Here is a 16606-nt window from a genome sequence, read left to right as displayed (position 1 = left end):
TGTTGGGTCAATTTTTTTCTGATCCACTTCTGCGGTGTTTAATTTCTGTCCAGCATAACTTAACTGAATTGCTACTTTTGTAAGAAAATCATGTCTGATAATTTATCAACACGAATGTGAGTTGATATCGCCGTCATGTCATCTTCGCTTTTAAACCATTTATCATCTTTGCGTAATGTCTTTTTTCATCAATAAACCTTGCCCCAGCCTGCCAAATCGAATATATAGTCATCTTGTATGGAAAATGGTCCAACATTTTCCAACAAACCTTTTCTTGTCCTCGCTTCCCACTTGCCGCTTGCTATAATATTCTTCCTTTCAGTGATTTTGTAAGTGAATTGCGTGTTGCCCAAGCTTAAATCTTCGATACGCTTGTTTCAGGTCAGCCCACTTCATCCGCACCGAACCCGTTCACCTAATTTTACTTTTGCACTTTTTCGTTGACACACACACACAAGAAAAACGAACGAGGAATCGACCTGAAATCTTAAGCAACCTCGAACAAAACCCCGAGACCGAGATTGGATAGGTTTTGTAATCACGGCATACATGACGGAAAGCCGAGAAGGCCCAGAGAAAAAGCCGAGAAACCGAGGGTTGTCGAAAGGCTTAAAAGCGGTCTGGCCGTGTGAATAAGGGGGTGTGCCATGTGCGCGGGAATGGCGGATCGACCTCATTCATGTTTCATATTTGTACCCATTGTAATGGTTCGTTCGTTCGGGATTGGGATGTGGGAATGATTGGAGATGTCCTAATGCTGGTCCTATAGCTAGTGTAGATGGATGGAAGAAGCTGGTGAGCGCCCGCGCTCACCAAACATGCATAGGCCAGCGTGCCAGCAGACTACACAATGCTGCAAAGGCGACACTTTTGTCAATGTGACTTGGGAGGCGAAGACTCCAACGTGGCAAACAGAATCCGTGGGAAAGGGATGTTCATTTTCCAGCTTCATTCACGAGCGATGGTGAGGGATTGAAATGTTTCTAGAACCGGGAAAATGACCGGGCATAAGATCCCCATTGACAAAATCTGTCAACTTTGTATTGAAATATCCCTTAGCCTACGCCTGAATGTATGCATTTTGGAGTTTGAAAAATTATATAAAATAACAATCCAGGGCTAGGAATAAAAATAGCAATTTAAAAAAAGAGAAACATATTTAAAATAGTAATCTTTGCATACTTTCAGGTGCTTAGAATATACATACATAATCAGGCGGAATTTTAACGATTATTTTAATATACCATGCTTATGCCCTTTTTAGCTATACTTTAAACATTTTTTAGTACGTAATACTGTCAGTGTTGATTACGTTGATTACACTGATCAGTTTCGTGGATAATTTTTAAAAAGTTTGGCTCTGACTCTCTAAATGTCCAAGCTAGCCAAGGACTTTATAGCTATTTACAGAAAAATCTGCCTCTGTAGAGGTCCTAAGAAAGCTCGAGATCCCAAGCAACTTTTTAGTTTGCTGATCCATCCCTGTGATCAAAGGATTTTTTGTATTGCCAAACCTTCATAGGAGACTCCAAGACGGATTAATTACTCAGAAAGTGCTGGAAAAATGTGAATTTCTTTAATAAAAAATCCGAGCCAAGATGTTAGTTTATTACAGTAAATAATGCATGTTGGATGAAGGGCTCAAATTAGATTTAATCCTGCGAGTTATCTGCTGCAATTTCGTCTCTCGGTTACTTATCAACTTGTCCCTACCCAACCCGTGTCCCCCCTCAAATCGAACGGACTTTCTTCCGTCCGCTGGAAAAGTAAATAATTCAAACGTGCAAAAATCCACCACCCAACTCCCATTGTTACGCGAAGAAGCTGATGTACTCTCCGGTCCGATTAAAATGAAAATGTGCTGTACTTGTACGTTCACAGGCCAACACCTTCCGTGTCGGTTTCGGCTGCGTCCTGCCGATCCGCCCCACAACTGCAATGGGGTCATGTAAGCGCGACCAGCCAAACCAACACAATGGCCACCGTGTGTCCCACAAACACGCCCGGCTCCCACACAGCCATTGTTTTCGGCCCGGTATGTCGAAGACGATCTTCAAGCACGAAGACGACGCCAACGACCTAGATGTGCAGAATGTGCTCTGCACACATCGTTCGTAAGAAAGCAGGAGCTCCATATGCGCCGCCATCGTTGGAGAATGTTTGCCCGTGCAGCGTAAGAATTCGTACCCAGCGATCGAGCGAATTTCGTCGGAACACTATCGGAAGGAGCAAGGATGGGAGCGAAAAAACATGTCAACAATGCAACGCCCTCGCCTTGGGGTTGGGCACGGCGTGCAAAGGCGCTACTGAGCCTGAGCTGGGAGCTTTTCTCCATTTTGCATTGTACTTGAGATCTGTTGGTTCGTTTTTTTGAAATTTTATTTTACCTCTCCCGGCCTCTCCGTACGGTCAAGATGTGTTGTTTGTTTGACAAGAAGTGGAAAAGAAGTGTGTTTTTGTGTCGGTGTAAATAAGCAAAACCTCTACTTCATTTTTTTTCTTCTACGATTCATTTTCATCTTGCTTACATGCACACACACACACACACACACACACACACGATTGTTTGCAACTGATAAGGGGACATCTCCGGATATGAGGCACACCACTCACAAGACACTGCATTCCGAACTGTACAGCAACCGACCCGAATCGGATCTGTGTGTGTGTGTTTTTTTTTTTTCATCATCTACTGTAGCTCATTTCCGTTTCACCGGAAATGGAACGACATTGGTTGCTTTAGAATAAAGCATACAAACCTTCTTCCTATTGTATGTGTGCGTGTGTGTGTCTGAAGAGTAGAAATGGTGGCACTTTCTAGGAATTGTACCAAGCGAAAGGTTGAAAGCTTTTTGTATCTATTGCAGTGACGTCGTTAGCATCCAACTATCGACCTAGTAAAGGGTCGTTGTTTCAACGAAATGGTTTCATGATTTTATTTATGTTTTCCTTTTCTTAAGGTGGAAAAGTAGCAAGTTGTGTATTGAAAGCCAAGAACACTCAGAAAATGGGACAAAAAAAAAAAGTTAAACAATCCAATGATCTTCGATCAAAACACCTTTTCGTGTGTTTGCAAAACAAAAGATGAATCAAAAGCAAAAGGAAAAGGTCAAGGCTAGTGCAAGACTCACTCACGCGAACGGAACCGAACTGAAACTGCCCGAGATCTGTCAAGTGTGTCAGGTGGCCATAAATCACAGCCAAACAATGCCCTTCAGCGATACATTTTATTGCATTTTCCCGGCCCCTTGTTTTAGCCACTCGAGAGGACGATTGTTTCATTACAAAAATTACAATCTTTAGACGATTCACGCACGAAGCACGCTTATTCTCCTTTGCGTGTGGTGTAGGTCAGTGTTGCCGAAGCAGTCTTAGTAGCAGTAATAGTAGTTGGCGGTGTTGGTGGTGATGGTGCACGCATTAGCCGTTCACCATTAACGTCGACGACCTGACTCAATGCGATTCGGCTCACGCGGGTGACGGATGCGACCGCGTGGTAAGACATTAATTTTCAACCACCCCAAGCACACCACGTGGCAAAGACAAAATCGTCCCAAGCGCTGTTTGTGTGCGAGGGTCATACCGGAGGGAAGACCAAGAAGAGCGCTGGTTTATGTTCGAATCGGTACCTGTCCCTGTCCGGATCATCGTCCCGAAGACTTCGATGGAGATTACGATAGAGCAGCACAGGCGGGAAAAAGAGGGAAGGTTGGGGTGGAAAATTTACGACCAACAGCTGCGTAACCAAGGCACAACAAGTGGCCATACCTGGCATTATTGGTAGGGGGCGCGTGAGCAGAACTCATTTATATTATGGCATTGTGGTGGAGTTTCTTCCCTAGCGTCCCTAAGAATAAGAAAGACACGAAACCTTTCCATGTGATTTCCGGCACGATGGGGTTTGATTTTCTTACGACGCTATTTTAGCCGATGTACGATGTGCGTGTGAGCTCAGCTAGAAAATCAAATGTAAATTTATCTTCCTGTCGCTGGATTTCATCGTCGTTGTCGGATTTTTTGGTTACTCTTTGTTCTGATTAAAGGACTCAAAATTGAAGAGGGGAAGTTAGCGAGTTAGTGACATCCCAATGAGGTGCTAAATGCTTACGAGTGAATTAATATTTCTTCCCCTTTTTTTTGTAAAATGATGACAAATTAATTATATTCGCAACATGTCTCGCACATCTGGAGCTTGCTTTTCATCTTCTAATTAAAATTGTACCTTAATCATTTGAGAAGTTTGAGGAATCTTCCTCTATTAAAGCTTCGATAAGTTAATTTATTAATTTTCCCAAAGGACTTCGTCCTCCATGGGATCTCGTATGGTCTTCAGCGTCATCTAATCTTATTCTAACACCAGTCCTCATAGTCGAGGAGCTTGTATCGATAAAGAAATATTGCCTACAAAGAAGCAACTTCCAAGCCGAAGTGTTGATTTCCCAGAGATCTCTTAGTCATCCTTTTTTGAGACTTCGTGATCGACAGGGTTGCATCTACCAATTGAACTTTTATAAAAGCTCGCAGTCCAAATGCTTAGCTTCCAGCGATTCTATACAGACTGGTAGCTTGTGACATTATACTCCGCGGCTGTTGGGGTGGTCCTTCTTTTCCACGCTGTATCATGCAAGAGATCGTACTCGTACTCGAGTTTTCATCGTAAAAACTTCTTCAACAACAAAGAGGCTTCATATACTACGAATCCTTACATCAACGATGTTCTCAGGAACATGATATGAAGCTCGCTTGTCGTTGAATAATAATGAATTGTTGTCAGAAAACTCATTCCACGCATTCATCACAGCTTGATGCATATTTTTTATCTTTCGTTCATAATACTTGGATTGACATTGATCCTTCTAAGCTTTTTCTACTATTCTTATCATTCGCATCTCAACGCGAAATCATCCTAACCCCTCTCAACTCAGCCTCCCTCATAACAGCACAGCACAGAAAGTTGCGAAAACAGTTTATTCTGATTGAATTTTAAATTGCATTCGTTCCCGGAATGGCAAAACATCACCCTCCCATCACCGCTTGGCTACATTCGGCAGCACGATTCATCAAAAGTATGTAATAACGATTAGGAAAGTTGCACCAACTGCACTAAGGAGCGGAAAATTATCCACACGCTGGAGCAGGAAATGAATTTTCGCCACCACCACCAGCAGCAGCATCGAATCTACGACCACAAGACATCAGCTTCCGGTCGGTAAACTCATCGACCGAATGAAAAATCCATCCCACTTTGTGACAATTGAGTGCTTCCCTTACCCCGTTTATATGTGTTGGAAAGGGGAAGGATTGGAATGGAAATGGAGGGAAATAGCGAAAACTTTCGATGCAGAGAAAATGGAGAAAAATAGCACCTCATCCCGGGTGTTTCTCTACTGTGCCGAAATATCTTGGCAGCGTAGAAGAAAAAGTTGCTCCAAAAATCCATTCCTCCCAAGGATTCGTGGTCCATCAACCCGATCAGACGTGGCTGCTTGCAGGAAACTCAAATGGCACCAGTGGAATTGTGATCGTTAAGCTTTTGCGCTTTGGCTTGCGATACAGCCATACAAAGGAATGCACACATACACGCGCGCGCACACACATGGGTTTTCTTCTCATGGTAAAGTGAATCCTCTTGCGCTGTGGAGCATTTCTTCACGCTGCATTGGACTTGGATGACAATTTTCTTTCGGTTTTTTTTTGGGGGGGGGGGGGGGAGAAAACGGTGGTGATAAACTTCTTGTGCTGAACCACCAGAGCGATTGACTGAAAATACAAAGCAACCAACCCAAGCGCTGCTACCATGCGAACTCTATGATGGCAAGAAAAATCACTCAGTTGGTTGTTGTTTTGGTCTACGTTTTTCTTAACTCTGGTCCAAGATGACTTGTTTGTTTTTTCATAGATTTTATGTATGTTTTTCTCTTTGTTATTTAATCTTTAACACATGAGTGTGTGTATGTGATTAATTTTCACATTTCTTTTACAAATTTCTACCTTTCTTTTGCATAGTTTGTTAAAAACTTTAAGCCACTTTTACTTTGCTAGATTTATTCATTTTTATTATCAATTTTATACTGTTTTTTTTTTTGCTTATTATTCCTTTCTTTTGTGTTACGGAGTGACTCAGTTGTCTCTATTTTTGCTTACTCAAACAACAAACCATTCCATTCCAAACGAGCGAAACGATTTCCGGGGATTAGTTTCGAAATTGTTCGTTTAATTAGATGATGATGCTGGATAGAAACAAAACAGGGCAAAAGACAGGAGTGTTCATTAAAGCGATGGAAATGATTTTTACTCCCCCGAGAGCGGAGAAAGAAAATTCAAACCGGTCAGACGGACGGACTGGCGAATGATACTCCGGGAACCTTTTCTGCAAACGCACAAGCGAGACAGGAGTGGAAGCGATCCAGAGAGCCATTCCTTTTTTTTTTTTTGAGTGCTTTTATCCTGCAAAGGGAAAACCGTAAAGCCTGGACCCGCAGCTGGTGGTCGATGTTTAAAATATTGAAATCATTAATTTCAAATCGTCCCGCCGAGGGGTTTTGGGATTTGTTGGAATCGGTTAGCAAATCGGTTTTATGGAAGCTATTTAAGGGTGAAAGTTCAAACGCAGATTCAAGATTCAAAGTTGGTGACATTTTACAATTTTAATTTAAAACACATTTTACAAATTCAACATTTTCCGTTAAACTCCGCAAGCTACATTGTACGGTTAAATTGGGTCCCATTGTTTCGGTCAAATGTTTCGTGCGTCACATCTAGGCAAAATTTCCAGAACAACATGCCGTTTGAAAAGTCGAGTTTTTAGCACACACACACACACACGCTCACTTTTTGCTGCAAAAGTTCGACCAAGTGACGGGGCATGGGCCTGACAGTTTGAACCACTTCTGATGCCTTTTAATCCGGCCGGGGTTTGAAATCTGCATGACAACAGCGACCGGGCGGACGAACGGACGGATCGGTTTGTGCTGGATGAGAACGAGGTCATAAAACCATTATTTTGTCGCTCGGCACAGGACATTGTACTGTGCGATGTTCCCTGGTGTGCACAGCATGATCTCTTCGGTCTCTGTCGATTTTTTGCTTTAGTCCGTACGTTTTTTGGTCCGTAAGTCTTCTGCATCTGCTGCACTTGGCCCAAACTGTCACTCACTGACCCACTGGTGCTTCTCGCACTCTGTTTTTCCACCGTGCGGCCACCCGCACGTTGTTGGGGGATAGTGTCCGTTGACTGTGACTGTGGTAAAGATAGTGGGCAAATGTTGGGATGCATTGCTGGATTATGCCATGCTTATCCCGGATGTGAAAATGGACTATAAATCCTTTTCGGGGTGGCTTAGATCGATTTCGAATGCTGGCTATTGCTGGTCACCGGAAACTGACCGGTCCGTTATCAGTAGTGGGATTAGTGGGGAGTTGAATGCAGATAATCGGTGAAGCATATCTATCTGGTCGATCATTGTGCTAAATAGTTGTCTTGTGTGTATGTATAATTAAGCTCAGTAACAGAAACGTTGGTTTAGGTACACAGTTTGTCTACATTATATGAATTTCAAACCTTAATTTAAGAAGATAAAATCGTTCCGAACTATTTATTTATTTATTTTTTTTTTATTCATAAAGGACGGCCAGGCCGTATTGCTGAACTATTTATATGTAAATCTCTGCTCTGTAAATGTAAATGTAAGCTCTGTAAAATAACAGCTTATCAAGATAATGCTATCTCGTTCTAATCTTTCTAAAACTTACGCTTCTTTTCCGTCCAATTCTTCCATTTGCAGACTGTATCAAGTACGTTGTTCGTTGCGCGTCTCTCCCCGGCTTCCGGTGCAGGTCGAAACCTGTCTGCCCGATGCAACGACCGCCGGCATACCCTCGGTGCAGTCGGTGCTAAATCAGAATGGCGGAAGCAACAGCCACAACAGCTCCAACATCAACTCCAACACCAGCAACAGCAACAACAACAACAACAACAACAACACCAAATGCAGCAACAACAACGGCACGACCAATGGCAGTGTTGGGGCCGGTTCAAGCACGAGTGGGATAGCGAGCGGTGCCGGAACCGGAAGCGGTTCACTGCCGAGCAGTAACACAGGCAGTGTCGGTGGTGGAACTGGACTGGTCGCTATCGGCAGTGGTCCACCCGGCAGTGGTAATGCACCGTCGACCGGTTCGACCAGCTCGACCGGCCGTCCGGAAGTGGGTGGACCGTGCCTCTCGTCGACTGCCAGCAGTGGTGTAATCGGTTCGATGTCGTCAATGCCGAGCAGTAGCTCGATGCCTACACCGAACTCAACCACCACCGGTGGGTCGTCATCAATGGTCCCGGTCGGCAACGCTCCCGGGCCCGGGCCGTCGTGTATGAATGGAAGCGGGAGTGGTGGTGCTGGTGGAGGCAGCAGCGGTAACTCACCGACGGCCAGCTCCGACAGTCGGTCGGGTGCGACCATCATCGATGATACCGGAGCGTCACGTGTCTTTCAGATCCTTTATCGCAACGAGGAGGTGTCGTTGCGTGACGTTATCATGTTTCGGGCGCATCTATTAGGTAAATGAAATGCTTGTTCACTAACATAGTTTGTACCACATTTGATTGGCCTGGTTTCGATTGGTCACATTTATTTTGGCCACCCAAAAGCTGCCACATTGCTTGCCAGCAAAACAATTGCCCAAAGGCACTGTACCCCTATCGACAGCAAAAACGTTACACTGCCGCTTTTCAACGGTTCAGCCAACACAGAAAACGACAGCTTAAAGGTATTCTTAACTATGTCGTTGACCCAATCGGTATGCACGGGATCAGCATCGCGGGCTTGCATTGACAGGCTCAATTCCTTCCAATTATCCACCTTTAAAACAACCTCCCGGCTTACGGTGCTGTTTATCTCACGTTTCGCGACCAACAGGTACAGTGGAAGTGGATTTTTCTCGTACCGGATCGTCATTATTTGGAGCTTGTCTACGTTCAGATAAATGTACCGTGTGCTTTCAATCACATGCCTCGATAGTGGCAGAGTCACATGGTACGCTTGCAGCACACTTTCCTTGATGTAATAGTCCAAACAGAACAGATTCACTTTCACTCGTTTGAGGCTCGCCGTAGTAAGCGCAAGTACTGTGTCCAGCTTGGCGGTGGTATTGTACAACGTATCGCAGGAAGCGAACATAGCACGATCTAGCGTAATGTAGATAGGGGAAGGGTAAAGTGTTGATATTTTTTCGACGGACACAATGCAGGATTCAATCAACAGTTCCGAATTGCTGGGCACGATACTACTGCTGCACACGATAAGGATGAGAAGTATGTAATTTGACTGTCCATTTATGCCAGCTTCCAGGGACATTTCTGAAGCGTTTTTTTAATCCTTGCAATGGTCACCAACGTACTGAACTGGTGAGCTGTATGTTGAGTGGTTTTATAGACTTTTGCGATAGTTTAGTAAAGTTTCGAAACATTGTAACTAACTATTAGAGTCCAATGTCGCTTTGTTAATGACTGTTAATGACTATCGGCATTAAAAGATCTAGTTGTAAAATTTCCTTAACGACTTTGGCAAAGTTTTATTACGATTGCAGACCACAATATCCGTCATTTTGACCATCAAACAAGCATGAACTTTGTCCTCGTTATAGGGTTTCTGAATTCTATCGGTAGGTCTTCTCACTGTTTTTTTTTTTTTTTTTGATCTCATCTTGTTCTTGTTCGATCGTTCGTAGAGATCCTTTGCTGTTGTGTTTCATCAACGTTTGTCCAGGCCCAGGCCAGATATCAAGAAGGAGATTAGGTGTAAAGGTTAGGTTGAATATTTGGCGGATATTCGGGACAGCTATTCTAGTGGATGGCATTCAACACTTGGAAGAATCCGAAATCCTTGTTAGCACTTCAGACGGGAGTGTTCTTACTCTTTCATTAAGTCAATGTATGGCTCGCGGCCTCGTTGAACATGCTCCGTAATACAACGTCATCATTACTACTACTCATTAGAAAAATTGAACAACATTTTGAACCTCATTCCTTCTCAAAAGCTCCTTCGTTCTAGCGACATCTTGCCGAATGATTATGCCCTCAAAATTCGATTAATACCACCAAATGAAATTCATTCCGTTATGACTTCATTCGAATCTGTTCCGCAGAAGAGTTTCTTCCAAAACCACCATGTTTGAAAGCGCACTTCAAGCCAGTTCGAGGATACGAGATTATACCACCATACCCTTTTGGGGGAGTGCTGGGAAGCAGCGATGGCGTCGTTAGCGCAAACTGCACCCCTAATGTCTGAGCTGCTCCGGCGGAGGCTTTATTTCCCGGAAGAGGAATATCGTTCCACGTGCTTCGGCCGTGTGTGTGTGTGTGTGTGTGTGATTGGGGTGATAACGGTGCACGGGTGATGACGAGTAACGACCACTCCCAGGATCTCTCGAGGGCATGTGTTTGTATGTGTGGTGGATATCCTCGGTTGTTAGATATGCAAACCCATTAGCTCGTAAATTGTAGTCTCACATTCGTTCTACCGGTCCAGACCGACGCTACGCTCGTAAATGCCAAGTCGCGCACACACATATACAGACACTTGTGCACAGGCCGTTAGTTCCACCGACCGTATCGTTGATATTATCCTGCATAGACCCTTTTCGCCACAATAACGACGACTAGCGTGGAGCACGAGATGTCGTGAGGTTGCATGAATGAATGCCCGGAACATGCGCACATTTGTTTTCAATTGCTACAAACTCCTCCAAGCCCCGTTCCCCCCAGGAAGTACCCAAGCAAGGTTCGTCCTTATACCACCACAACGTACCACAAAACCCATCCGAGAGAGGTACTTCAGCGTGAGACAGGAAGCAACGGAAGCCGGGGAAGAGGCCGCTGACTTGAGTTCTGTCTGTGCATAATTTCTAGGCTTCTGGCCAACTATCGGTTATGCACGTAACGCAACATATTTGCTTGTTTGGGGCTTGGAAGACAAATAAGAAATTCGATACTTTAAGCCGCAGTCTTCTCGCTTCCGTCCATCAACTTTGTGTGTGTGTGTGTGTGTGTGTGTGTGTGAATGTTTTGTCTCTTCACTCATCCCTCCACTTCCCTCAGCGAGTGTCCATAACGTATTCTGCCCAAGGGAGTGTCTCGAGAGCCGTCCAAAGGTACTCCGATGGTACGCTGATATCCCTGGATTTGTGGATTGCGAACGATAGCGTCGGATGGGTTTTTGGGATGCCTAACGATACCGACTACGGCGTAAGCGAGATAGAGAGAGAGAGAGAGAGAGGCACAACAAAAAAAAGGCAGCAAAACTGGGTCGCACCGATGTACGAGGACCTAACATATTGCCCACCAGTGTAGCAGTGCCGTCCATCCGATGTGCCGGTGCCGCCTGTACGGACGCTGTATTTTGTACGATCGATCGATAAAAGCTTACGCCTCGCCCTGCCATTAGCGTGTGGACTGCGTGTGGACTGCACCACATCACCATGCTGGCACCATGTGTGGCCCGGTACGCCACTGTCCCTTCCCTACCGGGTGATACGAATCGATTTTGGCAATGGTTTCATCCGCTCGGGACGAGTAAAAAGAAAGCAGACAACGACGAATTCCTGGCCGCGATGCTGGCTTCTCCTTCGGTGACGTTTGCGTTTGAAAATGAACTGTAAAGTAGCAATTGATGGCACGCCAACGGGTGTTGTTTTTTTTCCCTGTGTGTGTTTTCCTTTTTGCCCATTAAATGGAACGATGGGAGAGCGAAGAGGAGAATGTGATGGTGAGCAGGAAGCGGTAAATCCCCATTTCAATGGCTCCAACGGGACGATGTCGGGGCGAAGCAATGGTTTTAGCAGTGAAGGTTTAGTTACAATCGATTCAGGAAAAACAGGTGTAGTTAGAACGCTTTACAAACATGTTTTGCTGTTTGATTGTGGGTTTTATTCTTAAATTCTTAAAATTGTTTACTATAACAATCCCCTTTAATTTAACTATTTACGGCTTAGCTTAAACTCGGATAAGTTTTAAAAGGCAACACAATGATGCCCTAAAGATTGCAGCGATTTCAAGTGAAAACATCGTTGAAAAACAATGAATTTTTCTCTGTGTCTTGCCTAGTGACGAATGTGCCCTTTTCAAAAAAAAACCCCTCAAGTGTGTTATGTCACGCCACCCCAGGATCGCCGGAGCCTCCAAGTATCGGAGATGAACTTTGAATAAAACCCCGATCAGATTACTCCGGTAAAATGTCATGACAAAAAGGTGATGCTCACCCCGATAACTGGCCACTTGGCCACTGAAACAAGTTTTCCCGGTTTCTCTACCCTTTATCGAAATGCGGGGCTTTAGTGGCGCATTTTGAAAACTACTCGAATTAAAAGCACTCTCATAAAAACGTGATAATGTCCACTTGTTTTCTGCTGGCTTGTTTCTCCCCAGTTCTCTCCATTATGCACACACACACACACACAGCGAACGGAGGAATGGAAAAAAAGAGAGTAAAAATGTCCGACCCGCGATCAAATACATTGCCCGCACGGTTGAAAACCCCTTGGTGGATGGACAGCCAACAACAAAACCCATCAAATCCTTTCATTTCCTTCGCTTAGCAAGAGAAAACAAAAGAGCGACAAAAGAAGACACGAAACAGCTCGAAACCTTGCACTCCCTGCTAACCTTGTGATCCTCGAAGAGAAGGCGAATCGATCGTTCCCGCGCCCGCACACACTCACCTAGCCATCGTCGCGCTCGGGAGCTCTAAAAAGGAGTTTGGAGCGCCATTAGATGCCAACTGCAGTGCACGAGTGCTTTTTAATAGTACTTAATCGCTACTTCAGCGCCGGGTGGGATGGTGGAAAGTTCTTTTCGGAGTCGGTCGCTCGGCTCCGAGTGCCGCGTCCGGTATCGCTGCACGCTCTAGTGCCGCACAAGTCCTTATGCTGATCGATTGAAAGCAATACAGCGTTGTTGAGGAAGATTAGGAAGACAAGAAAAAATGGTTGAAGAGAGTATGCTTTTGTCCTCCTTACGGGCCGGTTTTTTGGAGGGACGATCGTAAAGATTGTTTGTTAGCTGTAAATGATAGAAGCATTTAAATGGCCATTTGGATTGTTGCAATGATTTAAAGTGGATTTGTACTACGAACAAACTATGTAAATTGCTCGAAATTTCAATTTTCCTCCAAAATAAAATAAAATCGCCGCCTTTTTGTCGTTGGTTTGTAAATAACTATTCATCTTCAACATCTTACCCATTCTTGCGGTCACTAAAGAATCTTCAAAACTTTCAAAGAGTCTGGAATCTGCTCTCTATTTTCAAAAAAAAAACCCGCGCCGCTTTACATTCCGATTCGTCACCTCACTCATAGCAAACATCCTGAACCTGAGCAGCCAGCTTCAGCTTTCGGTTCCGAGAATTGCGTCACTACGATCCGTTGCTATTTCCCACGCCAGTCAGATACTTCGAATGTTGGGTTCAAACCAGACGCGCCTAATGGCAAACGATGTCTAAGTATCTAACTCTTCGAAACAAATGAACCGATCGTCAATACATTCTCGGTAAAACACGTGACCTAATCGGAGAGTCTTGTACGGTACGATTCGAAGCATTTGTTTCCACTGCAGTTGGGTAAATAGTACTTCATGCGGGTGGAAGCTTAGACAGAACTGGTACACGTTGTTCGATTGCTTCTTGGGCGGACTCTTCACACTAAATCGTCTTTTAATGAACTCACTTCTGTAAGCGCTGTGCTCGATTGGAGCTTGTTGAGAAATTTCCATAGAAGAGCTTTATATGCAAGAAGGTATAATTCCGTTTTTTTTTTCCTGATAAAGGAATACAACGAAGCGTCATTTAATTATTAAAAGTATCTTTAACACACGCATGAGGATTGCATGTATATTTTTTAAATAAATTTCATGACATTTTCGCAAGCAATAATCGGACAGTCGGCGCTGCCCGGTCGTGGAGCGCGAACGGCCGCTGGTCTTCAAACGGTAGGACCGGGGCTCAAAAGGGTGAGGTCTGACTATCCAACTACGTGATTCCGGTAAGCCTATTCGATGGCTGGCGTGACCCTAAAGGTCGTTAAGCCATGAAGAAGAATAATCTTAACCGTCTAAGCTAACAAGCAGATAAATAGGATAAAGCTGTGTCGTGTAGCTTCAAAGACAACTAAAACCTAGCGTGAATTGTCCTATTATTACTCAAACCGGTTCAATAATCGTTTGCCTTTCCCTCATCTCATATCCGACGATAATCAAATTAGTCTCCCGGTCGCACTTGGTCGCATATCCTTCGATTTATCAGATTAGTTTAATGTGCCATATTAAAACATTACGCCGCCGCTCGTTACGCAGCCCGCTGTTGCGGTTGGCTTGTGAACCCATGTCCCATTATTGACCCGTTTCTCTGATAATCATCGAAAAATTATGATGTCTAGGACAAGACGCCCTCCACCACTCCACAGGGAGATCAGTGCCCTTTCTCACCATTTAAACTTGCCCGGGAGATATTCTTCCGACGGAGCAAACTTCCGACACTTACCGGCCAACTATCCATGAGCTGAGCTGGCGTGTAAATCAGTTTAAAATCTCGGGAGCAGTTTTTGCCCACACATTCTGCCATTCTAGCCTTTTTCTTTTGGCCCTTAGTATGTAGCGTACCAGGGCATGAGTGTTAGCAAACTTGTGTCCCGCGCCATCCTTCCCTTCAAGTGTCTCATCTTATGCTAATGTAATTGCTGTGCTGCCTAATTCAGCGTAAAAATGTCAACGAATAAATCACCGACCGACCATCGTATCGTGTTTCGACCGGTCCGTAGCGTCCCCTCGTAAACGTCAGCCGGCTAGCCAGCCTTCCGTAGGTGTGAAAAAGCTTATTGATCGTTGAGAGGTTTGTTCGGGCCAGTCCTTACGCAGCGTACTGGAGCGTACTGAAAGGGTTTCCCAAAACTGAACATTCACTCGAACTCGAACCAATCTCAATGTGAATTCGATTGTTTGAGGTTAGGTTTATGGGGACCGGCTAGACCATGCATACACTTTGCCGAGCTGCCCCGTTACGGTCGAATTCAATCACACGCTCACTCGGAAATCGATTGGTTGTTTTAGGGTGAGAGGACTCATTTCCGGCACCGTGGTTTTGTATTTCCTGTACCATTATACCCGATGTATGTAGGCATGCGAGGAAACCTGATTGAAGCAAAAGTTTCGTGGTTGGAAATATTTGTGCCAAGCTTTGTCTACAACTTGTGTACAAGGAGGTTTCTGCACTATGACGCTGGGGTTATTATTCTACCAAACACCGGTAGGGGTAAGATTTCATTCGATCCTTCCGAACTCGCCAACTGAAGAACCGATGTTGAACGAAGCGTTACAAGAGTGTTTCCTTTTTGCCTCGAAAAGTTTGCCGTAGCTACACTAACTTTATCGCATCGTAACCCATCAACCTTCTTTCTTGTTATTTGCAGTCGACAGCCGGCACCTGAAGGAATCGATCGAGCGTGCCGAATTCTCGCTCAACCTCGAGCTGTGGTTCGGCGAGCAGACGAACGGCAACGTGCTGACGCTGGCTTCGACGCGCACACTGCAGCTTAACTTCCATCCTGGCCGGGGGCTGCACTATCATCTGCCGGTGCTGTTCGACTACTTTCACCTGGCCGCCGTCAGTGTCGGAATCCATGCGAGCCTCGTTGCCCTGCACCAGCCTTACATCAAGTGAGTAGCGATCTCTGTGTGTATTTTAGGGTGAAGAAAGTGAACGGTCCGGCAGTAGATTAGAACTGTGGCCGACTGAACTTTCACTGGGATAGCGGTTCCGACGACCTTTTCCGGAGGGTTTAGAGTTTTCATACTATATGCCACGCTCAAAGTTCGGTCGCTAGCTTAGCGCCTAATGTGTATGTATTTAACCTTTTCGAATCGCTTTCATTGATGGAAGAGCTTTGCGAAAGAATTTTGTAGGAATGACTAGGCTTTTAACCTGTGAGAATGATAATTTATCCTTTTGTTTGTTATGCTTTTGTATGAAACTTTAAGATTGTAAAATTAGTTTCGAGATTAGTGGTGCTTCGTCCTTTATAGACTCGTATTTATTATCTGTTTCACTATTGAAACTGGTAATATAATACACTATTTTTCGATTAGATATGCTCGCTTAATACACATGCCTATGTGGTTGTTGATTCTCAACGCCTGAATGCAGGCAATCCGCAACGATGCGTTAATGTTTTGTAGAGTGAAGTGTTTATCGTTGGATTCAGTTAGCATTGGTGACCGGCCTACTTAATATTCATGTTGTTCCCAACTGCAGAGTTATCCTAATACCTGAATTGAATGGCATTTTCCCTCTGTGTTCCTAAAGCTATTCAATTATACCGACAATTTATTATTTTTTAACAGATTTAACGTTTTTTTCAACAGCTGGAAGCTAGCGTTTCCTACAAACGCTTAAAGCTATGATATTCGTATTAAAACATTTTCATTACTATAGTTTCAACAACTTACTCGAGCTGTTTAGCAACATGGATCCAGAATAATGTGTTTTTTTTTATTTGTAAATAGGGAAAACTTGCAAGAACTTAAATTCAAAATGAAACATTTGTCATGCTTTTACTGATCAAGCAGG

The 16606-nt window shown here is 44.3% G+C and overlaps 2 protein-coding genes across 2 annotated transcripts in view; one reads left to right on the top strand and one right to left on the bottom strand.

The window, feature by feature from the left end:
- LOC126562004 (motile sperm domain-containing protein 2-like) overlaps positions 1 to 16606 on the bottom strand; it is a 332954-nt gene that overhangs the window by 96061 nt on the left and 220287 nt on the right. The window lies entirely within an intron of this gene.
- The window catches only part of LOC126561298 (uncharacterized), a 34771-nt gene that overhangs the window by 5551 nt on the left and 12614 nt on the right, over positions 1 to 16606 (top strand). Inside the window, exons 2-3 of the mRNA XM_050217345.1 lie at positions 7785 to 8554; positions 15450 to 15696. Of these exons, the coding sequence (XP_050073302.1) occupies positions 7785 to 8554; positions 15450 to 15696 (1017 nt within the window). The remainder of the gene's footprint in view (positions 1 to 7784; positions 8555 to 15449; positions 15697 to 16606) is intronic.

Source organism: Anopheles maculipalpis, chromosome 3RL, assembly GCF_943734695.1.
Source record: "Anopheles maculipalpis chromosome 3RL, idAnoMacuDA_375_x, whole genome shotgun sequence".
Taxonomy (NCBI): Eukaryota; Metazoa; Arthropoda; class Insecta; order Diptera; family Culicidae; genus Anopheles; species Anopheles maculipalpis.
Note: the sequence above shows the minus strand (reverse complement) of the source record. Positions and strands in the feature narration are given on the sequence as shown.